The sequence below is a fragment of the Neofelis nebulosa genome, chromosome 5 (assembly GCF_028018385.1).
Source record: "Neofelis nebulosa isolate mNeoNeb1 chromosome 5, mNeoNeb1.pri, whole genome shotgun sequence".
Classification (NCBI taxonomy): Eukaryota; Metazoa; Chordata; class Mammalia; order Carnivora; family Felidae; genus Neofelis; species Neofelis nebulosa.
This window is the reverse complement of record NC_080786.1, coordinates 75,785,314-75,812,429: the sequence shown is the minus strand read 5'-3', so window position 1 is coordinate 75,812,429 and position 27,116 is coordinate 75,785,314. Positions and strand designations below refer to the sequence as shown.

General features: G+C 40.7%; 1 protein-coding gene across 2 annotated transcripts in view; it reads left to right on the top strand.

Moving 5' to 3' along the window:
• Positions 1–4,597: 4,597 nt before the first annotated feature.
• The window catches only part of PARL (presenilin associated rhomboid like), a 50,236-nt gene continuing 27,717 nt past the window's right edge, over positions 4,598–27,116 (top strand). For both annotated transcript variants that reach the window (XM_058730641.1, XM_058730642.1), the window contains exons 1-4: positions 4,598–4,756; positions 17,856–18,051; positions 18,541–18,681; positions 21,280–21,328. In XM_058730641.1, coding sequence (XP_058586624.1) covers positions 4,632–4,756; positions 17,856–18,051; positions 18,541–18,681; positions 21,280–21,328 — 511 coding nt within the window. In that variant the 5' untranslated portion in view covers positions 4,598–4,631. The remainder of the gene's footprint in view (positions 4,757–17,855; positions 18,052–18,540; positions 18,682–21,279; positions 21,329–27,116) is intronic.

The following is a 27,116-nucleotide window of genomic DNA, read 5'->3' as shown; positions in this document are numbered from 1 at the left end:
AAAGGGAAGAAGTGCAGGTCACTGCAGACAGGAGATCTTGTCCGTTACCAGGCAAAACCAGCGACCAATGCCAACTGTTCTCAACAAATTCTCCAGCAAGCACTCTCTTTCCTTCTCCCTAGCCCCTGGCCAAGTTTTGAAACATCGTGTCTCCAGACAAAGGCCTGTTTATTTAAAAAAGATTGACTTATATTAAGTAAATGCAAATTAAAAAAATTTTTTTTAACGTTTATTTATTTTTGACACAGAGAGAGACAGAGCATGAACGGGGGAGGGTCAGAGAGAGAGGGAGACACAGAATCTGAAACAGGCTCCAGGCTCTGAGCAGTCGGCACAGAGCCCGACGCGGGGCTCGAACTCACGGACCGCGAGATCGTGACTTGAGCCGAAGTCGGACACTCAACCGACTGAGCCACTCAGGCGCCCCAAGTAAATGCAAATTAAAATAAAAATGAGATACCACTACACATGCTTTAGAACTGCTAAAAACAAAATCCTGACAATCCCAAGTACTGGAAAGGGTGCAGAGCAACTGGAACCCTCATACTCTGCTGGTGGGAATGAATGGTACAACCATTGTTTTGACAATCTCTTGTACAATTAAACATTATACCATAAAACCCAGCCATCTCAGTCCTAGGTATTTACCCAACAGAAATGAAAACATGTCCACACCAAGATATACTGTATGATTCTATTTCTATGATACTTTGTTTAAATATGAAATTTATTGTCAAATTGGTTTCCATACAACACCCAGTGCTCATCCCAACGGGTGCCCTCCTCAATGCCCATCACCCATTTTCCCCTCCTCCCACCCCCATCAACCCTTAGTTTATTCTCAGTTTTTAAGAGTCTCTTATTCTATGATACTTTTTAAAAGACAAAACTATAGGGACATAAATCAGATACGTGGTTGCTGGGGTCTGGGAATGGGGTTATGGGTTGACTGTAAAGGAGCATCAGGTGATGAACATCAGGGTGATGGAAATGTTCTGTATCATAACTGGTGATGGCTCTACATGGAATGTATTTGTCAAAAGTCATAGAACTATATACCTGAAAGGGTGAATTTCATTGTATATAAATCATGTCTCAATAAATCTGACTTCTAAGAAAGGCACGTCTTTTTTTTTCCTCCTTTGAGGTATTTAGAAGATGTACATATGAATTCATCAACATTTCAAGTTAGTAGGATATCAATCGTTGCTGCTACACTGAGCTGGGCGATTCCCATTAGAATTAAGGAAAGTTGATGTATTAATTAGCCTCTGGCCTTTTCGCAAGCAAGCTTACCAGTTCCTCTAGACTTTGTGAAATCTTGAAGCTTTCTCACACACAACTCATTTTCTGTGTGGAACCATACCTATGGCCTGGAGAGTCCAGACTGGGACCCACTGAGCAAGTTGGGTCCCAGAAAGTAGCAGAAAGACTGGGGGTTTCCTGCCTGGGGTCTCCCCCATCCCTTCCTCAAGGTTGGCAGCTGTTTGTGGCCCAGGCAGGCTATAGGGTGGAGGAAACACCTAATCCAGGACCCCTAATCCAATCCCTTTTTGCCTCCCTCTCCTAAGCCTCTGTCAGTTCTTGCCCTGTTAGAGCCCCTCTGGAGTCTCCTGTTTTCTGCCAGCAACCAAACTCATTGGCTTCCAAATAAGGTAAAATGAAATCCCAGACTCGACACCTATGACATAGCCAAAGTGAATTTATTTTAGTTTCTCAAACAAACCATGCCCTGAAGGACATCACAAACACTATTCTCTGCCTAGAACATTGCAGTTCTTCCCTACTTTTGGTCACCTCCATCCGTTTCCCTGGGAAGCATTCTCCCTGCCACCTGTTCTGTGGTATTTCCCCCTTCTTCTAAACTCCCATAGAGCCTTCTGTTTCTTGGCTCATAGCACTTCTTGCAGTGTGTTGTAATTGCCTGTTTATTTACTTGCTCCCTTCTCCACCAATAGAGCAGGATCTCTGGGAGGTCAGAGATAGTGTCTTCCAAAACACATCCTAGTACATTGCCTGGTATACTGAAGGTGTTTACTAAATATGTATTGGATGAATACAGTATTAGAGTGATAAGCATAAAGCAGTATGAAATCACAAATAGAGGTCATATAAATCAGAGTGGAGGACTGAGAAATATCTCAAAGGAAGCCAGAATGTCACCCCAAAATATGCCTCTTCGACATAAAAATTATTTTGAGCTGAAGGCAATTAAGAAGTAAATGCAGAAAAAGCTCCCCTTTTTCTGCCTAAAGGCAGGAAATGTCTCCTTTCCTCGAGACAGACTCTTAACAGCCCAAAAGCCAGAGACCAGGGACCGGAGTAATCTGCAAATAAACCTTGTAAAACTAACCCTTATCTTTAGGTGGGAAGGAAGCTAGGTAGCTAGCAACTACCTAGCCCTAGTTGGACTACCTATAATCTGAACTTCATTGCCAATTATTCACAAATTATTGTTTCTTTGTCTAAAAGATATAAAAATTTCCCGGTCTCTTCTTCAGATCTTTGTTCTATTGTGAAGACTCCTATGTACATGTAAAAATAAAATAAAATTTGTATGCTTTGCCACTGTTAATCTTCGTTTTGTAAGTTTATTTATTTATTTATTTTGAGAGAAAGAGAGAGAGAGAGAGAGAGAGAGAGAGAACGAACAGGGGAGGGGCAGAGAGGGAAAGAATCCCAAGTAGGCTTTGTGCTGTCAGCATAGAGCCTGATACAGGGCTTGATCTTATCAACCATGAGATTGTGACCTTAGCTGAAATCAAGAGTCAGGTGCTTCAGCAAAGGAAACAATCAACAAAACTAAAAGACAACTAATGGAATGGGAAAAGATATTTGCAAATGACATATCGGACAAAGGGCTAGTATCCAAAATCTATAAAGAGCTCACCAAACTCCACACCCAAAAAACAAATAATCCAGTGAAGAAATGGGCAGAAAACATGAATAGACACTTCTCTAAAGAAGACATCCGGATGGCCAACAGGCACATGAAAAGATGTTCAACGTCGCTCCTCCTCAGGGAAATACAAATCAAAACCACACTCAGATATCACCTCACCGCCAGTCAGAGTGGCCAAAATGAACAAATCAGGAGACTATAGATGCTGGACAGGATGTGGAGAAACGGGAACCCTCTTGCATTGTTGGTGGGAATGCAAACTGGTGCAGCCACTCTGGAAAACAGTGTGGAGGTTCCTCAAAAAATTAAAAATAGACCTACCCTATGACCCAGCAGTAGCACTGCTAGGAATTTACCCAAGGGATACAGGAGTACTGATGCATAGGGGCACTTGTACCCCAATGTTTATAGCAGCACTCTCAACAATAGTCAAATTGTGGAAAAAGCCTAAATGTCCATCAACTAATGAATGGATAAAGAAATTGTGGTTTATATACACAATGGAGTACTACTTGGCAATGAGAAAGAATGAAATATGGCCTTTGGTAGCAATGTGGATGGAACTGGAGAGTGTTATCCTAGGTGAAATAAGTCAGGCAGAGAAAGACAGATACTATGTTTTCACTCTTATATGGATCCTGAGAAACTTAACAGAAACCCATGGGGGAGGGGAAGGAAAAAAAAAAAAGAGAAGAGGTTAGAATGGGAGAGAGCCAAAGTATAAGAGGCTCTTAAAAACTGAGAAAAACTGAGGGTTGATGGGGAGTGGGGGGGGGGGGGGGTAGGTGATGGGCATTGAAGAGGGCATCTTTTGGGATGAGCACTGGGTGTTGTATGGAAACCAATTTGACAATAAATTTCATATAAAAAAAAAGTCAGGTGCTTAACCCACTGAGTCACCCAGGCACTCCTCCTGTTAATATTTATCAGTTTAATTTTCAGACCTGGCCAGGGACCTCAAGAAAATGGAGGAAAACTTTTTCCTCCCCTACAGCCTCCTAGAAAAGATGACAATTGAGGTTGGTCTGAAGGACAAGTTGGTTAGGTAGGTTGAGTAGGGAGAGAAGGGGAAGGTGTTTCAGACAGTGAGAATGGTATATGAACTCTGGAGAAGCAGGTGCCTTTAAGAAACTGCAAATCATACAGTTTGACTGCAGCTAAGGTCGGAGGGCAGGATGGAGTGGCAGGAAATAAAGCTGCCTGACAGGTAGGCAAGGTTGACTCATGAAGTTTGTATTTCACCTAGAATCCGGAGTTTCATTTCAGGTTTGGACTTTTTGTTAAAGATCAGAGGCACATCCTCTTAAGTATGTCATAACATGAAACTAAGAGATCAGAAAAAAAGAGAAGTAATATAAGAAAACTTGGGTTGCAATGACGATTCCTCCACTCCTTTCTGAGCCTCTGTAAACCAGCGGTGATAATGGCCGCCTCAACAGTTTTGCGAGGATTACACGCAGTAACTTCGGTAAAGTCCCTGGTACGTGGCATTACTCACTGAGTGCTAGTTTTTCCGTCTTTTTTTCCTCTGGACCTCATGTGCAAACCAGGCGGAGGCCGCGCCGCTCTCCGAGCGCCGCGGAACCCTTGGGTGCGTTGGGCCTCCGCTCGGCCGTGCAGGGGCGCTCTAGGCTGCTCCTCGGCGCTCTATGGTTTTTCCTTCGCCCCGGAAGTGGTTCCGCGGCAGGGGTTCGTAAGGTCGGGCCATGGGGGGGCAGAGGTTGGGAAGATGGCGTGGCGAGGCTGGGCGCAGAGAGGCTGGGGCTGTGGCCGGGCGTGGGCTCCGCCGGCGGGCGGCCGCAGCTGCGAGGAGCTCACTGCGGCCCTGGCCCCGCCGCGACTGCTCGGACGCAGGTAAAGACCGCCTCTCCTGGCTTCTTTCTCCTGGGTTCCTCAGCTCTGGCCGAGCATCCTCGGGGGTGCAAGCCGTGGGGTCTCTGGAGCTGCCTTCGCTCACCCCTCTCCTCACCCGTCCCTTCCGGTTTCCGTCCTGCTTTCTTCTCTCTCCTCCGTCCAGTCCTCGCTTCTCGCCGCGCCACTCCGCCCCGAGCCGGGGTGCACAGTGACCGGCCCTACTCTCCGTGAGCTCGCGCGGGCTGTTCCTTTTCCCATCAGGAAGGACGTGGGGGGAAGGGGAACTAGTCTCTGAGGGCTGAGGGCGTGCAACCCTCATAATCCCGCGAGGAAGTTACTGGTACCATATTTTTAAGTGAAGTGGTGACACAGGTGTTAGAATAGCAGAATTGAGGGTTTATTCTCTGTCAGTCTTTATAAACCTCTGTTCTACAAATTATTTAGCGTAAAGAGAAAGAACTAAGGGAAGACGGGGTCAGAAGAGGGCATCCCTTTGCCTTCTACGAAGTCGTAGGAAAGGCTTTTTTTTTTTTTTTTTTTTTTAAAGAATGGAGACCCTGGAATATTTTGTTTTCACATGATTTGGAAAGAAAACTACAGTACTGGTTTTCCCGAGTAGAAGCTGTATGAAGAGTGTTGTCTATCAGTGTTTGCTGCTTTTGTTAATTCACTTCTGAATTAAGAGAAGAGAAAAATCCCTCAGCTGTCCAAGATTTTGATGTGTATTTAACTTGAAATTTGTTCCTGGGTTTTTGTTTGTTTGTTTGTTTTGAGAGTGAGTAGGGAGAGGGGCAGAAGGAGAGAGAATCTCGAGTGGGCTACATGCGCAGCATGGAGCCCGACACCGGCTCGATCCCACTACTCTAGGATCATGACCTGAGCCGAAATCCAGAGCGGGAAACTCAACCAACTAAGCCACCCAGGTGCCCCTTGTTCCTGTTCTTTAATCCAGAGTTTCATCCTTCCCCGTTTGAGTTGGAGTTGGTTCCAGATGCCTGGAATCCATCTGATTGTTGGTAGCAAGGAAAGGTAGAGCGTTCAACAGAGGGGCGGCCAGTAGCAAATATTGAGGGTCCATACTGGTAGAGCCATTACCCAATTTTAAGAATCACCTGGAGTGCTTGTAGAATGTATTTTCCAGGCCTCACCCCAGTTCTATCAGCTCAGAAGGAGGGTAGGGAGTGGAAGAGCCTGTAGTTCTTACAAGGACTGCAAGTGAATCAGGATAGGGATTTGTGAAAACTTGCATACACACTGTACTTTAACTTCATGATACACCTTAAACATGGAGATTCAGGCACTAATCTTAAACTCCTGGGGAGGTGGAGAATGAGAAGGTCAGGTGGAGGTGGTAATAGATTTCAGGGGTCCAGGTTCCATAGTTTATCCCAAATCCCTATCAGAATTGCATGATTTGAGGGGAAAGAAAAATTAATATGGCTATTAGGAAACAACAGGTGTGTTAATATTAAAAATATGTGTAAGGAAAGGAAAGTGAAGGACATTTTTGAGAGTGTGCGTGTGCCTGTGTAAGTAGGGAAAAGGGCGGAGAGGGAGAATCCCAAGCAGACTCCGTGCTGTCACTGCAGGGCCAAGGCAGGTCTTGATCCCATGTACTGTGAGCCTAAGCCAAGAGTAGGACTCTCAGCCAGTTGAGCCACCCAGGTACTCCTCATCTTTTTTTTTTTTTTTTTTAAGCTTGCCATTTATTTGCAGAGTTGGAAAAGGACATTTTTATGGTTGCGTAGAAAAATGTGCATTACAAAAGAATATGAGTAAGCCTGAAATAGTATATATGCCTACTCACCTCTGGAAACAAGCACTTTAAAGTTAATAGGAAGAATGAGTTACCTTGTATGTAACTTTATTAGGTCTGCTTTGACTTCTTGTATTTCTAAGATTAGTATACAGAAGAATGAAGCTAGAGGTGAGGTTAAAAAGCAGAGTTCTGGGCTTAATCCTTGTGATTCTGTTATGATAGGCCTGAAGCATGGCTGAGAATTTGCACTACAGGTAGTGATATAGAAGTTCTGTAAACTGGCAGGTCTAAGGCGGTCCACCAGCTAAAAATGGTTTCTACATTTTTAAAGGGTTGCAAAGCAAAATAATATGTGACAGATGTTTCTTCAACTAAAATATTTAGTCTCTGTTCCTTTACAGAAAAAGGAAAAAATATCAGGCTCTTCAGAAGCTTTACCATATTCAAATTTCTGGCAGCACTTCTGAGAAATGGTTTAGTGTTGAAAGAAGCCTGCATGATTTCATTTGTATGGGAGTATCTAAGAGAATAGTTGGTTGTTCAATTATTTTCCCTGTTTAATTTACCATCTGTTAACTCAGGATAGGTTTTAAGAAAATAATTTGGTCATGCAAGTGTTTGTCAAAATCCCCTCTCCCCTAAAAACATTTATTTTTAAGTGGAATGACTTTATGTATCCTTGGACACATGCTGTCTCCATTTGAACATTAGGCCATTTCTACTCAATTTATTCATGAAAATCTTTAATAACATAGACATTAGTGCCGACTTGTACTTATACCCAAGTTGCACTGTTAAAAACAACTCACAAGACAATTCATCATTATGCCAGCTAATACATAGATAATACTTTTTTCTATTTAAAAGTTATGGGATCATGTTAAAAAATTGAACTATAACAATTATATGGCCAGTAGTGACTCAGGTATTCATGAGATCTTCCCACTTTGAGTGCATTAGACTGCTTTCACAAATTCCTGGTTATTGGCGGAAGGACCAAAACAGCAGAGCTAAATGGCGGGCATGTCTTTATGAGATGGTATATGCCTCTAATACCCCTCTCCTCCCATTCCGCTCTCCCCTCACACCATCCATTTTATCATGTTGTTTTTGTTTTCCGAATTTACTTAAGGTAAGTGATTTATTAAGTCATCTTTTCCATCTTTTGCACCGATGTGAATGGGTAGCGCTAAAGAACCTAAGCTTGTAAATATCTCTAACATTTGCAATTGGAGACATTTATCATGTTTTTCCTTCTTGTTGTTGCATTTTAAGAAATTTAACACAAAACTCCCCCTAAAGACAAATGTACTTTGTCATATAATGTGTGATGAAGTACTCCATCTAAAAGCATTTTTGTAAAAAAAAAAAAAATTTTTGTACTAACAGAAAACTGTACTCTAACCAATCTCAGTGATTAGGGGAATTTATTGGTTTTTGCAGATAAAAAAGTCCAGAAGCAGGACTGGTGAAACAAGATTTGGTGTTTCAGATTGTCACCAGGATTCCATTTTTCTTCATGGCTTGGCTCTGCTTCCTAAGTGTTAGCTTTATTCTCTCAGCATGCTGTCTCATTCTCATATCTCAAAATGGCTGTTAACAGCTCTTGGGACTATATACTTTTAGGTTCACATCCAGCAGAAAAAGTTCTCCAGTATTCAAACAAAGTCTTGAAATTGAATTTCACTGGACCAACTTGGCCTGATTTGAGATACATGCCCATCCTTGAATCCTTTGAAATTGGCAGAGAGTGGGGTGTGTAGGTTAGCTTAAGCTAGTCCGGAGCTTGGGTGCCTCTCCCAACCAAATGGCTAGAAATTCCAGGACACTGTTACGAGAGGGAGAAAAGGGCATGGATGCTGGGGGTCAGTGAGGAATGCTCACTACTGTCAGCCCTAGTTAAATTTTTGTGTTTAAATTCTTTGTTACAAATCTGAATTTTTGTTAGTCCTAGTTAAATAGGATTAACTTGTACATAACCTTTTTTAAAGTTTATTTTGAGACAGAATGTGTGAATGGCGGAAGGGCAGAGAGGGAGAGAGAGAAATTTCCCAGGCAGGCTCTGCACTGATAGCAGAGAGCCTGATGTGGGGCTCGAACCCACGGACCGTGAGATCATGACCTGAGCCAAAGTCGGATGCTTAACTGACTGAGCCATCCAGATGCCCCTGTACATAACCATTCTAATTGAAGTAGAAATATTGTTGGGGGGGGGGGGGTCAGGTTCTAGCTCCTTGCTATTGAAAGTGGTTTGTGAACCATGCTTAGGCATCTTGGACCGTGGTGGCAAAATTATTTTGTGAAAGGCCAGATAGAAAATGACCAGGCCACATATAGTCTCTGTCACATACTCTTTCTTTTCCTTTAAATAACTCCTTGGGCCACCTGAGTGGCTCATTCTTTTAAGTGTCAGACTCTTGATTTCGGCTCAGGTCATAATCTCATGGTTCATAGGGCCCCCCACCTCAGGCTCTGGACTGACAGCTGAGGGTCTTGCTTGGGATTCTCTCTCTCCCTTTCTTCCCCTACCTTCACGCTCATGTGCCCTTCCCCTCCCTCCCTCCCTCCCTCTCTCTCTCTCTCTCTCTCTCTCTCTCTCTCTCCCCCCTCCCCCCTCCCCCCCTCCCCCTTCCTCTCCCCCTTCCTCTCCCCCTTCCTCTCCCCCTCCCTCCCTCCCCCTAAATAAGTAAACTTAAAAAAAAAAATGTTTAAAAATTTAAAACTTAGCTGGAGGGCCAAATCCACCATACAGGCCAAAGTTTGTCCTTTTGCAAGCTTGTTTAGAAATGCAGAATCTGCTATTTTCCTCACCCCAGGCTTACTGATTTGGAATTTGATATTAACAAGATCCCCAGGTGATTTGTATATATACTTGAAGTTTTTCCCAAACCTGTGGTAAATCCCAACCCTGGCTGCACATGAGAATCAGCTGGGTAGCTCTTTAGTGATGCCTTCATGCCACCTCTGGAGACGAATTGGTATGAAGTGGAGCCATGGTACAGTATTTTTTAAAATATTTTCGAGAGAGAAAGAGAGTATGCACTTTTGTGGGGGGGGTGGGGGGGGAGAAGCAAAAAGGGAGACAGGATCCGAATGGGGCTCTGAGCTGACAGCCCAATGCATGGTTTGAACTCACAAACCATGGGATCGTGACCTGAGCTGAAGTCAGATGCTTAACTGACTGAGACACCCAGGCACCCCATGGTACAGTATTTTTAAGAGCTCACTAGGCAATTCTTATGTGTAGTATAGGGAAAGAAAAGCTGTTTTTCCTGTACCAATCTTACGCTCATTGGCTAGGGCCCTGTATAGACTGACAAAAGATGGATTCGCAAGAGAAAAACAAGCTTGTGAACATGTGCATTGCACATACACGTGGGGGCACTCCCTGATGAATAACACAAAGTTAGAATCTGGGTTTATATAGCATTTGAAAAACAACAAAGTTTTAGAGAAATGAGAAGACAAAGGACAAGGACTTTTGAGTTTTTAGGACAGCAAACTGTGGGGAAGCAATATATGAGGGAGCTAATGGATATAAGGCTGTTAGATTTTTCTGGTGCCTTCTCTGGGCACATAAGGGTCTAGAGTTGTCTCATGATTCTATTTTTCCTGGTGGAGGATAGTGGGTACACCTTTACAAATTTATATCCTACTTTTAGGCACATGGGGGCAGGGCAGAGTTTTTCTTATATCTGCTTCTCAGTTGCACTCAGCTCAAAACAGTCCTTATGCCACGGTGGCATGTTCTGCTCTTCAGGAGCCGGGATTGAGAATTACTGTTCTGAGACTAAGCTTTCAGTCGTCACTGCCTCTGCCACAACTGATGGTAGATTAAAAAACATGGCAGCACTAATTCACAGCTCCTCTCATCCATTTCTCTTATCTATTTCTCTATTTCCTGAAGCTGGGTTGGTCTTGTGATTTGTTCTGACCAGTAGCTTGTGGCAGAAATAATGTACAAGGTCCAGAGTCTGAGCCTTGAGAGGCCTTGCAGCTTTCACCTTTTCCCTCTTAGAACACTCCCAACTGCCATGACAGAAGCCCCCACTAGCTTGATTACCGAGAGACCATTTGGTGAGAGATGGCCAGCTGATAGCCCATACAGGCCCCAGGTGTGGGAGTGAGGCCATATTAGACTGCCCAGCTCCAGTTGAGCGCTCAAAGGATGGGTTGTGTAAGTGACCATAGGTGAGACCAGAAGGACTGCCCTCCTGAGGGCAGCTAACTTAGAAAGTCTTGAGAAATAATTACGGTTTCAGGACAGTTAAGTTTTGGGGTGGTTTGTTATGCAACAATAAACGAGAAGACTGGGGAAGCTGCTGCCAAATCAGGATCTGCTGACCTAAGTAAGAACTATGCTGCCTTCACCATTATTTTCGCTTGCAAATTGATGCCTTATGTCTTGCCTTCTTATTCAGTTTTGACTTCAGGTATTGAATAGGTATAACACTAATCAAAAGGACATCTGGAACCTAACTGAAAGGATACCTGGGAAACACAGTTTTTAGGTTTCCAGCCCCTGTGGTGTATGAATATGTGCTGGGTAATAGGAATAGATGTTCAGTGAACCAATACATTGTACTTAATTCTGTCCAACAAGGTCTGTATGTCTAACTGTAATTCCCAATAATATGTTCTTTATATATATGTGTGTGTACGTATACACACACATACATACACACACTTTTTTTTTTTTTTTTTTTTTAAGATCTTAAATCTACACTCGTTGTCAGGCTCAAACTCACAACCTGAGTTGCATGCTCCACTGACTGAGCCAGCCAGGAGCCTCTGTGTGTGTGTATTTTTTTGTTTTTTTTGGTTTTTTTTGGTTTCACCTTCAAGATACATATATTTATTTTTTTTACTTTCTATAATTTATTTTTTATAATTTACATCCAAGTTGGCACATGGTGCAACAATGATCTCAGGAGTAGATTCCTTAAGCCCCTTACTCATTTAGCCTATCCCCCTGCCCTCAATCCCTCCAGCAACTCTCCATTAGTTCTTCATGTTTAAGAGTCTCTTATGGTTTTGTCCCCCTCCCTGTTTTTGTATTATTTTTGCTTCCCTTCCCTTATGTTCATCTGTTTTGTATCTTAAAGTCCTCATATGAGTGAAGTCATATATTTGTCTTTCTCTGACTAATTTTGCTTAGCATAATGCCCTCTAGTTCCATCCACGTAGTTGCAAATAGCAAGATTTCATTCTTTTTGACTGCCAAGTAATACTCCATTATGTGTGTGTATGCATATATACACACACATCTTCTTTATCCATTTATCCATTGGTGGACATTTGGGCTCTTTCCATTCTTTGGCTACTGTTGATAGCACTGCTATAAAATTGGGGTTCATGGGTCCCTTCGAAACAGCATACCTGTATCCCTTGGATAAATATCTAGTAGTGCAATTGCCGGGTGGTAGGGTAGTGCTATTTGTAATTTTTTGAGGAACCTCCATACTTTTCCAGAATGACTGCACCAGTGTGCATTCCCACCAGCTGTGCAAAAGAGATCTTCTCTCTCCACATCCTTGTCAACCTCTGTTGTTGCCTGAGTTGTTAATGTTAGCCATTCTGACAGGTGTGAGGTGGTATCTCATTGTGATTTTGTATTTCCCTGATGAGTGATGTTGAGTATTTTTTCATGTGTTGATTGGCCATCTGGATGTCTTCTTTAGAGAAGTGTCTATTCATGTCTTTTGCCCATTTCTTCACTGGATTATTTGTTTTTTGGGAGCTGAGTTTGATAAGTTCTCTATAGATCTTGGATACTAACCCTTTATCTGATATGTTGTTTGCAAATACCTTCTCCCATTCCGTTGGTTGCCTTTTAGTTTTGCTGATCGTTTCCTTCGCTGTGCAGAAGTTTTTTATTTTGAAGAAGTCACGATAGTTCATTTTTGCTTTGGTTTCCTTTGCCTCCAGAGACGTGTTGAGTAAGAAGTTGCTGCAGCCCAGGTCAAAGAGGTTTCTACCTGCTTTCTCCTCGAGGATTTTGGTGGCTTTCTGTCTTACATTTAGGTCTTTCATCCATTTTGAGTTTGTATCTGTGTATGGTGTAAGAAAGTAGTCCAGGTTCATTTTTCTGCATGTCGCTGTCCAGTTTTCTCAGCACCATTTGCTGAAAAGACTGTCTTTATTCCATTGGCTATTCTTTCCTGCTTTGTCAAAGATTAGTTGGCCATATGTTTCTGGGTCCATTTCTGGGTTGCCTATTCTGTTCCATTGATCTGAGTGTCTGTTTTTGTGCCATGTGTGTATTCTTAATATATGTACTCTGCATCTGAATTTAACCCTGGAGCCAACTTGTGTCACGTATTCTTGGTGTCCTTGGCCTCATACTTATTTCTAAGGTGAATATTATTCTCAGCAAAAGGTCTGAGTTTGCTTCAAGTTTAGATTCCTGACCTGGTGTGTTTGTGTTCCTTTTCAAACATTGCACTTCAGAATTTGAAATAAGTCGATGAGCTGTGGAAGTAATCTTTCATTAGATCTGATTGAGTACGTTTCTTCTATTATTATACCATTAGAGATACAAAGAAGTCTCATTCTTCATCTTTCTTGGTCTAATAAAAAAAAATAATGCCAGAAAACAACACTGGGTTACAACTTGTGGTCTTTAAAGGGAACATATTCCTGTTACTTTATGTCACATTTTTGTTTTTTGGCCCAAAGTGGTGATGTTACTTTATTTATTAACCTAGCTCCGTGTTGCTTTGAATTGTTTAATAAAAATTAAATCCAGAGGCACCTGGGTTGCTCAGTTGGTTAAGTGTCTGACTTTGGCTCAGGCTATTATCTCACAGTTCGTGAGTTCCCATCCCAAGTCAGGCTCTGTGCTAACAGCTGGGAGCCTGCTTCAGATTCTTTGTCTCCCTCTCTCTTTGCCTCTCCCCCACTTGTTCTCTCTCTCTCTCTCTCTCTCTCTCTCTCTCTCTCTGTCTTTCTCTAACATAAACATTAAAAAATAATTTAAAGATTCAATTGTAGAGTGTTAACATTTGCCACCTAAAAATATTTTTAGTGTTTTTATTATTTTGAGAAAGAGAGAGCATGAGCAGGAGCGGGGCAGAGAGAGAGGGAACGCAGGATCCGGGCTCTGAGCTGTCAGCACAGAGCCTGACGTGGGGCCCAAACCATGAGATCATGACCTGGGCTGAGGTTGGAGGCTAACCAAACTGAGCCACCCAGGCGCCCCAATATTTGCCACTTTAAAGGTGTTGTCATGAATACATTTGACTGTAAGTAAATTTATTGTTTAAATGAGGGGGGTAGTTTGGGGTGCCTAGGTAGCTCAGTTGGTTAAGCATCCGACTTCAACTCAGGTCATGATCTCATGGTTCGTGAATTTGAGCCCTGCGTCAGGCCCTGTGCTGACAGCTTGAAGCCTGGAACCTACTTCACATTTTGTGTCTCCCTCTCTCTCGCTGCCCCTCCCCCACTCACACTCTGTCTCTCTCTCTCTTTCTCTCTCTCTCTTTCTCTCTCTCTCTCAAAAATAAAAACATAAAAAAATTAAAAATAAATGAGGGGAGTAGTTTAAGTAGATGGAGGTAAGTGGCTACTGTCTGCTCAGTGGGTTAAAAATGTCAGTATTTGAATCTCTTGGCATTCAAGATGACTGCCCCGGGGCGGCTGGGTGGCTCAGTCAGTTAAGCACCGGACTTCCGGCTGAGGTTATGATCTCACAGTTCACATCGGGCTCTGTGCTGACAGCTCAGAGCCTGGAGCCTGCTTTGGATTCTGTGTCTCCCTCTTTCTCTGTCCCTTCCCTATTCACGCTCTGTCTCTCCTTCTCTCAAAAATAAACAAATATTAAAAAAAAAGATGACTGCCGCAAATCTAGGCATTTACATCCCCATTCAAGGCAAACAGAAGGGGGGAGGGGTGTGACCTTGGTGATATGCCAATTTTTATCAGATAAGCAAAATCTTCCCAAGAGGTACCTAAAAAATTCTTTTTTTGTTTTTTAAGTGTATTTATTTGTTATTGGAAGAGAGAGAATCCTAAGCAGTCTCCATGCCAGCAGCACAGAGCCTGACATGGGGCTCCAACCCACAAACTGTGAGATCATGACCTGAGCTGAAACCAAGAGTCAGATGCTTAACCGACTGAGTCACTCTGGGGAACCCCTAAAAAACTCTTGTCTCTCATTTTGTCAGAATTCTGTAATATGGCCACCTTCTGCCATAAAGGATGCTGGAAAAGTGAAGATACTTATCTTTTTTAGTCTCTGCAGAAAAAGGCAAGAGAAAAAGAACTAGACATAGATTTGGGATTAGCTATTTAACAGTATTTGCTAAGAGATATTCATAATTCTGGTAACAGGGCTCTGAAGGAAGTTCAGGGCCAGTCAAGGCAACATTGCCTTTGAATAAGTTCATCACTGGGGCGCCTGGGTGGCGCAGTCGGTTAAGCGTCCGACTTCAGCCAGGTCACGATCTCGCGGTCCGTGAGTTTGAGCCCCGCGTCAGGCTCTGGGCTGATGGCTCGGAGCCTGGAGCCTGTTTCCGATTCTGTGTCTCCCTCTCTCTGCACCTCCCCTGTTCATGCTCTGTCTCTCTCTGTCCCAAAAATAAATAAAAAACGTTGAAAAAAAAATTAAAAAAAAAAAAAAATGAATAAGTTCATCACTTTTCAAAATAGATTTCCTTGAAAAGAATAGCACTTATTTAGAAGTATAAGTTATGAGTTATTAAAGATTTGGAGGTAAATTACTTTATCACTATTGCCCACCCTCACAATGTGACTTCTGAGAAGTTGATTTGTGGAGTGGACTCAGACTTTTCAAAGAGCATACTAGGCAAGTAATAGTAATAATAGTCACTATGCCATTTTTCTGAGTTTCATTTGTTTCCAGATGCCTACCAGACACCATCTAGGTATCCTACAATGCTAACAGTACTTGATGTGTGTAAGTGTTAAGTGTATGGCCCATGGATTGTGGCAAATGTATACACCTATGGAACCATCACTGAAAGATAAACATTGTTTTGCTCAACAGTGTTCCTGAGATTGATCCATAATATGTGATCAGTAGTTTTTTGTTGAGTAGTACTGCATTGTATGAATATTCCACAGTTTATCCTTTCCCCTTTTGATGGAAATTGAAGTTCCAGTTCTTTGGCTATTAGAATAGAGCTGCCATGACCACAAGCATTTTGAACACTGCCCAACATGGAATTTTTCATGTTTTATCTTCCAGTTTCCTATTTTGGTGCTTCTGATTTCCCTTGTCTTGGTGAATACTACCATCTTCCTTTCAGTTATTCTTAATAGAACTAACAATCATTCTTGACCTCCTTCTTCTAATATAATTATTGACCTTTGTTAAGGACTGGGCTTAGTGATAGAGGTACAGTGAATACAAAATTGTCCAGTTGTGGTAGAGGCAATAGTTGACCTAAGTAAAAGAGTCTATACAGGTTGCTTTGGGACTCTAGGAGTCCAAAGGAGACCCCCACTCTGGGCTTCCTGGAGGAGGAGATAAAGGTACCAAAGGGAGGTACCAGACAGAGGAGTAGCCTGTTGAGTTTGATGGAAGAATGGAAAATTATTGTGGGGTTTAGAGCAGGAGAATGACATTACATTTGTGCTTAATAAAATGTGGAGGATGAATTGGAGTGGGACAATATTAGAAGCAATGAGACCTGTTAGAAAATAGTAGAGTATTCCAAGTCAGAAGGGATGAACTAAGGAGTTGTATTGGAACTGGGGAGAGATTTTTGGCCCTCTGAAGAGGCATTTGAGGAACTGTTGAATGAGAAAAAGTGGTAGGAGAAAAAACAATACGTTAAGATAAAATGTTTGGAGTTAAGTAAGCTGTTGCTGTAATCCAGGCATGAGGTGAGGGACTAAGAATGAAAAAAATATTTTTATTTGACAGAGTTTGTTTTTCATTGGACGGAAAGAGTAAAGGAGAGAGAGAACTCCAAAATGACATCTAGATTTTTTAACCTCAGTGATTGAAAGAACTGTGGTCTTTCCAAAAGATTGAGGATGTCAGCCATTTGCAACTACGTGGATGGAACTAGAGAGTATTATGCTAAGTGAAATTAGAGGAAGACAAATATCATATGACTTCATATGAGAAATTTAAGATACAAAACAGGTGAACATAAGGGAAGGGAAGCAAAAATAATATAAAAACAGGGAGGGGGACAAAACATAAGAGACTCTTAAATATAGAGAACAAACTGAGGGTTGCTGGAGGGGCTGTGGGTACGGGGATGGTCTAAATGCGTAAGGGGCATTAGGAATCTACTGTTGAAGTCATTATTGCACTACATGTTGCACTAACTTGGATGTAAATTAAAAAATAAATTAATTAAAAAGAAAAAGATTGAGGATGTCAGAAAATGGAGCTGTTTATAGAGGTGGAGTTTTCTTTTAATACATTGGTTTTAAAGTAATTGGGAGCATATCCAAATGGAAATATTCAGTATATGGTTGGAAATACAATATAGAAGATGGAAGTTAAGACTAAAGAAATATATTTGAATCATTTACTTACAAGTCATCCAGGCCACAGAAATACATTTATTCTTCAAAGTTTTGGAAGGCCTTTCCGATTTCTGCTTTCAAGGAGCTTTGAGTCTGGAAAGATGGTATGTTTAGAGTACAATGGGAACAAACAGAAAGGGGATTCTACATTGTCTACTTAGGAGAAGTTACAGTTTTACAAAAGAAAAAAAAAGAGATTTGTATCGGTTGAATGGAGAGTGTGTAGAGGAACTATTGGAGCCTTTGAGAATATCTGTCACTAAGGGATAGGAAAAAAGAGCCATGAGGAAAGTGAATTTGAAGAATAGGGAATGCAATCTTACGGGAACTAGGCAGAGCTGGTAAGTATCATCGATAGTGTCAAATATTTTGAGGTCGAGCTATGAGGACTCAAAACAACAAAACCTGGGTGAGCCTGGGTGGCTCGGTTGAGTGTCCGACTTCGGTTCAGGTCATGATCTCACGGTTCGTGAGTTCAGACTCCATTTCGGGCTCTGTGCTGACAGCTTGGAGTCTGGAGCCTGCTTCGGATTCTGTGTCTCCCTCTCGCTCTGTTCTTCCCCCATTCATGCTCTGTCCCTCTCTCTCTCCTTCAAAAATAAATTAAAACATTTAAAAAAAATAAAAAATAAATAAAGTTGCTATATTTTTCTAGAAAGGCACGGTTCAGTGTTTTGACTTTGAATTCTACCTGGGAGTAGGCATCTTGGCTTCTTTGGAGCTACAGAGTGAGAATGAACTAAGATGTTGATGATGGCAGGCCAGGGGTGAGGCTCATAGAGGTTGATGTTTCCAAGACAGTGCTCTTGGTAATCTCTTATTTTCCCCTTAAAGGTTTAACTTTTTTATTCAGCAAAAATGTGGATTCAGAAAAGCACCCAGGAAGGTTGAACCTAGAAGATCAGACACTGGAACAACTGGTGAAACATACAAGAGGAGTGCTTTGATTCCTCCTGTAGAAGAAACAGTCTTTTATCCTTCTCCCTATCCTATAAGGACCCTTATAAAGCCCTTGTTTTTCACTGTTGGGGTAAGTGCTCATGTCACTAGGAGTCACCTAACTTGCTGCTGGTGTAGTGTTGAAGTACTGTTTGTCCTATTTGGTCTATCTTAAAGGCAAGTGGAGGGGGATTTAAAGGATCTGGGTATCTGGGGTCATGAATGATTACAGGAGAATGTGAATTTAATAATTACTATTAGAATCTGGTTCATTTATGTAAGCCCTGGAGAAGAAACTTATGGGCCTCTTATTTGGGGTAACTTTTCATGTGATACTCTAAGTTGATACTTTGAATTTTATTTGAAAATTTCTGGCTGTAAACAGGCTCCAGGGTACTGTGGAGTTAATAAAATGTGGGAACAGTTAAATATTCTTTTCACCTAATAGGTTTTACTGTGCCAGATGTTCCTGTTCCTTCTGTTGCTTTGTAAGAAGCAATGAAAATGAAATATTGTCCTTGGAACTATGTGTAGGTCTTTCTCTTTTGAATTTATTTTGTGATATATTAATTTTATGTAGTTTACAGGCTGTGCATTTGGATCAGCTGCCATTTGGCAATATGAATCACTGAAATCCAGGGTCCAGAGTTATTTTGATGGTATAAAAGCTGATTGGTTGGATAGCATAAGACCACAGAAGGAAGGAGACTTCAGAAAGGAGGTAAAGATAAACATGGCTTTCTTCTAGTTGATCATAAATTTTGAAGTCTGGTTATTTGTGAAGTGTTTTTAGTGACTGACGACCTTTAGATCAGCAAATATGTAGTTAGTGAATTTAATATTCTTCTTTAGAGTCATTTCATTGTGGTGAGTATTTACTTATGCTTTGTATGTCTGGCAGTATTGTACTTGACAGTGTTCCAGGAAGTTTGTACCTCTACCCACATGTATCAAAAATCAAGTTGCTAAAAATTAATGTTGTGGTGTCTCTCTCAGCCCTACTAAAGTTGAAGGGCTACTGTTTTGTATCACCTTGCTGGATTATTTTAGAGTCCATATTAGAATCATAGGCAGTTTTTCAAAACATTTATGCTTCAGGTATAGAAATAGTATGTGGATTTCATTTTTAAGTAATCTCTACACACCAGTGTGGGGCTCATACTTACAGCCCTGAGATCAAGAGTCATATGCTCCACTGACCACACCAGCTAGGCACGCCTATTATGTCGATTTTAAAAAGCTTGGTGACATGGTAAATACCCTCTATTTCTAACTGCTCAGGGCATGAGGATGCAAGAAAAGGGTACAAATACAGAGCTTTTAGAACTTTTCATTATTTCACATGTAAGTTGGTGACCCTCTTTCAATTTCTTAACTGTTTTTTTGTTTTACAAATATTGCCTTTCAAATAAAATATATTTATGTCATTTGACAATACTTATTGAGCACTGAGGCCTTAAGTTAATATGTGGATCCAGGTTCATTTGGTTTTCAAGCACCTTTGGTTTTTTTGTGTGTGACACATGCCTCTCTACTTGGGAGAGAAGATTGATGTCCGCTTAATTTTCTCCTAATGATAATTCAGCGTTCTTCAAAGTACAAAGAAGTATTCATTCTTCGTTTCCCCATAGACATGCAAGTAGCATGAGCCATACCTGTTTTAGAGAGGCTTGGTGTCAGAAGGACAGTGGGTGTAATATTTGCAGGTGAAAGCTACAATAGTTAACAGTGATTTATTCAGTACAATATGTTTGAGGAGGTAATCACACTGACCTGTTCCATAATCTTGGATTCCTTAGAATGCTATGGGTTTCCAGCACATGGCTGTATTATAAAGTTTTGATGGCCCAGTTGGTTCTTTAGAATGGTGAAAAGTGACACAAGCAATATACATAATCTTTTCCAAAGATGGATTTGTCTATACTAGGTAAACAAATGATAGATTATAAAATATAAAATCCATGCCCATTAAAGAAAATTAAAACGATACATAAATATAACATGGAGAGCAAAAGCCCTGGGAACCCCTGCCACACCACTATATATTGTAGGGAGTAAGGTCTGAAAGCTCATACACAATTGAATTATAAATACAAAAATGGAATCATTGTATATGCATCAATATACATACTGATCTGTAACTTTTTTTTTTTTTTTAACGTTGGATTTCTTTCTGTATTGGTATACAAAGTATGGTTCAATTTCATAGTTAGAATTTGTTTTTTAGGGGCACCTGGATGGCTCAGTTGATGAAGCATCCAATTCTTGATCTCAGCTCAGGTCAATCACGATCTCCTGGTTGGTGAGATCGAGCCCCATGTTGGGTTCAGTGCTGATAGTGCGGAACCTGTTTGGGACTCTCTCCATCTCTGCCCCTCTCTGTGCGTGGTTTTGTTTTGTTTTGTTTTGTTTTGTTTTGTTTCTCTCTCTCTCTCTCTCAAATACACTTAAAAAAGATATATTTTTTACTTTAAAACTTTAGTCATGGAAAAATTTCAAACAGATTTAATAAAGAAAAATATAATGAACCCCTGTCATCCATCTTCAGTGATTATTGACACAAGGCCAACTTTGTTTCCCTTCTCTCCCCACCACTGATTACTGTAAAGCAAATCCTAGGCTTATTTTGATGTGTGTCTTTTTTTCTAAACCTCAAATTATCATACCTTAAAAGGTAATTTTAGAAAATATTCTTGGTTAGGATTCTACAACTAGATTGGACCTTGGTGAATAATCACTTAAATTTGATACCTATCTACATCTGATAGTGTGCTAGGTGCTTTATGTTATTGATATTTCTCACAGCAGTACTGCCACTGGTCTATTTACTGTCTGCATTTCATATGTCAGATAACAAGTTTAGGAGTAATTTGTCTGATGTCCCAGAGCTAGACAGTCTCTCTGTAGAGAATGTGAGCTAGCTATAAAGCACCTGCTTTTCTGTTTTGCCACATATTTATTATGTCTGTTTATTGGTAAGTTTAAAATATTTTCCTAACGTTTATTCATTTTTGAGAGACCGTGCAAGCAGGGATGGGGAAGAGAGAGAGGGAGACACAGAATCCGAAGCAGGCTCCTGGCTCCAGACTCTGAGCTGTCAGCATAGAGCCTGACATGGGGCTGAACTCAGGAACTATGAGATCGTGACCTGAGCTGAAGTCGACTCTTAACCGACTGAGCCACCCAGGCGTCCCTGTTTATGGGTATTTTTACACATGAGGAATCTTTTTATGCACAAAGCTTTTTCTCTCTGGCTTTTCATTTTCCTAGCCTGAAAGTATTTACCATATGGTGATAGGCAATTTTCCTTCTGTTTTAGATTAACAAGTGGTGGAATAACCTAAGTGATGGCCAGCGGACTGTGACAGGTTTGTGTTAGCTTACACGTTTTAGCCATTCAAGGGAAGAGAAATCAAACCAAAAGGTACAGTATGTCACAGTCAATGGCTTTTGTACTCTGCTCACCAGTGGTTTAGAAGACAGAGTCTCTGTACCTTCAGGCTAATGTAATAGTATAACAAGTAGTGTGGCATAATGGTATACGTGCTGCTGTGGGTCAATTGCTTTCTAATTTTGACGTAGTATGACACTGATCAAATAATCTATCTTTGTTGTAGAATCCTAGCTTGTGTAATAGGTTGTATTTATTACTTCCCTATTAAAGAAATTAAAGGGGATATTGATTAAGCACCTTCTTTATGCAGAATGCTTTATACACATTCTTTCCCTACCTCACAGGGTTGTTTACCGGGTAGTTATCTCCCTTTTTACCAGTAAGGAATGGCTTTCAGAGAAGGAACTTTTCCAAAGGTCACACTGCTAGTAAGTAGTAGAGCTAAGTTGCAAAACCCAGGTCTGTCTCATTCTGAAGCTGATTTTCTCTTTACCATGCTGTTTATAAAATCCTCTTTGAATAAATATAAGCATGCCATGCATGTCACCATGATAATTTAATTTTTGTTCTTTGTAAATCTTTATGACAGACAAAGCTGGCTTTTCAAAGTAACACTTAACACAATATTTTATGGACTTAGTTACTTGAGAAATTTGGGGAAATGGATTTGAAAGTTTAACAATTGTACGGATAGGAAAAAAAATCTTCCTAGAAAAATAGCAAAATACTGCTTTTTCTCAAATACAGTTAGTCTTAATGGTACTCAATTTTTTTACCTACCTAAGTGGAGAAAAGGTGCTTATTTTCTTCCTTTGGACTCTTTCCTCTGTCTGGAAGGTTTACTTTTTCTGTCTCCTTGTTGGAACCTGAGCTGGTTTTTTAAGCTTATGCTTCAGACATTTCTTCTCATAGGAAATGTTACTGGACTGAAGTGGGTCTGCTCCTTGCTGAGCTATAGACCGACTACACAGGTGGAGTTGCCTCACAAGGTTATCCTTATTTGTACAAATAAGGAGACCATGGGGAATAATTTCCAAAGCCATGACTCTCTGACAGGGGTAAGCAGCTCCTTTCATCAGGGCTTGAGATGAATATTGAGAAGGCACTTTGTGATTTGTCTGTACAGGCTTCCCCTCACATGTTTCTTCTCCTGTTACAGCAGTTCGTTAGTATCTAAAAGATGAAAGTGACCATTAGGCAGAAGCTTCTGGGAGTTTCCTGAGTTCAGGGAGTCTTGCTGGTAACAGAAGTGCTTTCATTTTTTTGAACTCATTGCACTTTTTAATCATTTATAACACAGCCTGCCTTAGTAATTGTGCATGCAGCATCCTAAAGGACAACGGTGAGATTTTTTTTTTTTTTCACTTTTTGTAGCAACTAGCACATGTCTTGCACACACAGTAAGGGCACTTGATGAAAATCTGTTAAGTGAATGAATGTTAAATGGACTCTTGAATCAAAGGATTGAGATTTTTCAAAAGTATATTGCCATACTGTAGAATTGATTAGTCAGTGAGGTTTAATAAATATGATACCTTTCAAGATAGCTCTATACTAATACATCTCTTTCCATTGGGATTAACAGGAGAGTTTTGGTTTGTTTGCTTGTTCTCTGAAAGTAACCAAAATTACCAGTATTTCCTTGGGATAGCAAAGTTTTGATTTCCTTTGACATTTTCAGATTTTATGCCATTAAATATTTGAAGAAACTTGGGGTCAGAATTTAAAATATTTCTCATGCCAGGGGTGCCTGCCTGGTTGCTCAGTTGGTTAAGCATCTGACTCTTGGTTCTGGCTCAGGTTGTGATCTAGCGGTTCATTGAGCCCATGTTGGGCTGTGTGCTGACAGTGTGGAACCTGCCTGGAATTCTCTCTCCCCTTTTCTCTGCCCATCCCCTGCTCGCACATGTGCTCTCTCAAAATAAACATTAAAAAAAATAAAATATTTCTCATGCCAGTGCATAGCGTATTCAAAGAAATTGGTATTTGGAGATAACTGAAAATCAGAATTTCCCCTAGCTTTTTTCTTTTCTTTTAGTCTAATAATTTATTTGGCACATAGGATGTAGCAGTAGGAATAGACAGATGTTTTTAATCTAACTAGCAGCTTGTATGTAAAGTATTTTGAACCACATAAACGTGAGCAGTCATGCCAAATCCTTATTGTGAAGTTATCTAAGTGACTTTAAAAGCTGAGGAAATGCTCTTTGATCCATTCAGCGTCACCTCAGACTTCTGTTGTAGGAAATAATTATTTTGGTAGCAGTGAGTCTAGCTATACAACATTTGTTAGTAATGTTTAATAAGTTAACTATATACTAAGAGTCTCATGTTTATGTGCTATTCTCACGATTACAGTTACGTCTTGTTTCTTCAGAAGTATCCATTCATCCAGCTTACCTTGCTTAACTCTCCCAGTTGCTTCCTTTGGGCTGATCCTAAATGAGGTTGGCTTAGCTCCTGATTTTATTTGAGGACTGATTTATGGGGTGACAGATTGACTCTGTACCACTCTCTTTCTTGGATAGCACATGCTTTCTGTTGTTGTTGTTTTGTTTTCCTTTTTGAATTTTGAAAGAACTTGAAAAGTCCTTTCAAAGCTCTTTGAGACCAGTGTGTTTCTTTGCTTTGTAGTATTCACTCCTCGGTAGTGGCAACATGAAAGCTCTGGTAGGTTAAGGATGTCTGATTGTTACATTGAACATTTTACATAAGGACTCCTTGCTGTCTGAATCTAATGAGCTCCTGAATTTGGATGGCAAGATTTTGGATATAGGAAGTCCAGGCACATAGTTGAGGCATAGGAAATGTTTGGTTCCCGAGCTTGAGATAGCAAGGGGTATCTCAGATTTACCCATATCTCTTTGGTTCCTAGGTTTAGATAAGAACAAATCATAAAGGATACCTGTAATTTATTGTTAAGGTAGAGTCCAGTGATGAGGTGAAAAACCTCCCTGCCTTAGAGTTGATGATGTCCAGTTTGGAATCCCTGGTTTTGACTCAATCTCAACCTGTCCCTGGGAATCCCTTTTTCAAGTGTGCTAGAGAACTGGTCTTGCTCCTTGTTTTTCCTCCTTGTTTGGTTATTTTGGGGATTTTTTTTTAAATTTTTGGTATTAATCTTAATTACTACACAGAAATCTCTCCCCAAACTTCACATTTCTTTGAACAGTTTTTATATGTTCACTTGGTATTTGTAGGTGCATCAGATAGCATTCTTCAGGTTAGACTTGTGCCTGATGCTTTTACACTTAAGCTCTTCTCCTGTTCTGTTGCGTTGATCTGCAAGGCTTTTAAACCTGTACTTGAAGTCCCTAGGCAACCTCTAAGGAGAAGATTTCCTCTACCTTTCTAGCTTTCAGACACTTGCCTGGTTTTCCTGTTAACCCAGCAGAATGCTTACTTTACTATTTGGTAAAGCTGAGCGAGAAGAACCTACCAAATTATTGTATCTGATGAAGGAGGAGACAGGAAGGAGGAGGATGGGAAGAGAAGACTGGAGAAAACAATGCCCCGTCCATATCTATTGTCAGCTCCAAAGTTTAGGCACTGCTACCCCAGGGCCTTGACCCTTCTGCCCCAACTTCTAGAGTCTATTTTTTTTTTTTTTTTTTAACATTTGTTTATTTTTGAGAGAGAGAGAGAGAGAGAGAGAGCACGCGTGCACAAGCAGGAGAGGGGCAGAGTATAAAGGGAGACAGAGGATCCTAAGCAGGCTCTGTGCTGATGGTAGAGAGCCTGATGTGGGACTTAAACTCATGAGCCATGAGATCATGACCTGAGCCAAATTCAGACACTTAACCTACTGAGCTACCCAGGTGCCCCTAAAGTCTGTTTTTCCTTTGCTTTCTGCTTCTACCAGGATTACTTTATTTTTTAGTTTCAATTTTCTTTCCCCTTATACCTTTCAAAGATTTTGAGCTATACTTCCTAGATTAAGGTCTGCTTCCCTGTTCCTGAAGTTGTTCATAAGGCAGTGTTTACTTGGTCTTCTAGTTAATCTTAACCTTTTAATTTGTCACTGTTTTTCCTGAAACTCGTGGTTTCTCAGTCTTCAGACAAGTTATTTTTATAGGGTAAAGAAAAAACTAATGGTTGAGTGCCAGTTAGGCTTCAAGTACTAGGATAGGTACTTTACATACATACTGTTATCCTTATTATTAGTCTTCATTGAAAGAGCCCTGTTAGTGGTGTCCTTATTGTTCAGAATGGGTAACTGAGGCTCAGAGAGGTTAAATAACTTGTCTGATATCACACAGTTTTAGCTGGAGATGGGGAACACACTCCTTCTTAGTTTAAATAATAGACTTTTGATTACGTCTTTTCACTTTCAACTATAGCAGATCATCACTAAATTACCTTTCTGGTGAACCACACTGCCTACTCCCATCCCAGGTATTTGGGTGTTTATTGACAGCCCAAATTGCAGCAAATTGTCCCGAAATGGCAGGTTGGCATAGGATGGCTGGGATAAAAGGGAGCCCTTTTTTGGCTACTTAGATTAGTCTTTGCCATTGTAAAATGAATAAATGTGCATGCAAACAGATTGAAATAGTGGTAAAGAATATATCAAGTGAAAAATAAGTCTTTCTCACTGTAGACTTCCAGTGATGCAGTTTCTGTCCCCATAACAACCACTCCTTTTTAGTTAAACTTGTATGTTCTATTAAAGCATCTATTTTTTTTAAACATTTTTTTCTTTTTAACATTCATTTTTGAGAGGTAGAGCACAAGCGGGGGAGAGTCAGAGAGAGACATAGAATCTGAAGCAGGCTCCAGGCTCTGAGCTGTCAGCACAGAGCCCAACGTGGAGCTCAGATCCACAGACCGTGAGATGACCTGAGCCGAAGTCAGACGCTTAACCGACTGAGTCACCCAGGCGCCCCAAGCATCTATTTCTAAATAGGCATTTATACTTCTCTGCACCTTTTTTTTTTATTCCCTTGATATTTTAAAGGACATTGTATCAATACAAGTAGGTCTATTGCTTCTTTATATTTTATTGAGGTATAATGTGCATAGAAAAACATGCACATTTCAGATGTACAACTAATTTTCACAAACTGAGTACATCCGTGTAATTAGCACCCTATCAAGAAATGGAAATTACCAGCACCTTGGGCTCAGAATGTTCTTTTTTAATAACGTTGTAGTAACTCATGGAAATGAATATTATGTAGCAAGTCTTTTATTAATGGATATTTCAATAGGTTATAGTCTTCTATATTCACTGCAGTGAATATCCTTATATAGAGATATTTGTACTCTTTTGCAAGTTAATTTTTAGGATGAGTTACTGGAAATAGATTTGCTGGATCAAAGAGTATTTATGTTTAAAATTTTACGTATTGTCAAAGTTGTCTTGAAGATGTATACCAATGTAAACATCCTCCATTAACATACAGAGTTTAAATAAGTCCTTTATTTCTAAAAGTTGCTCACAGAGGAGGTTACATATTCTCATCTGCAGGGAGGGTGCAGAGAAATAACCCCTTTTGTGGTTAGTTTGTAAAGGTCTTTGTCTCCCTTATTGTGGATTTGCCCTATTCTTTTCATCTACCCCTATCAGTTTCTATTTGTCTCCCGGCAGGAGGATTGAAGATGGGTAGTCTTTCTGGATTTTCTCTTGACTCTAGAAAGCTGTGGGACCAGTCCTTAACTAGTTTTGTCCATACTGCCCAGGAAGAGAAATTGTAGTCACTGTGTGAAGCCAACAGGATGGTCCCTGTGCCTGTAGTCCTGGTTCCTAGGGAACCTGAGGT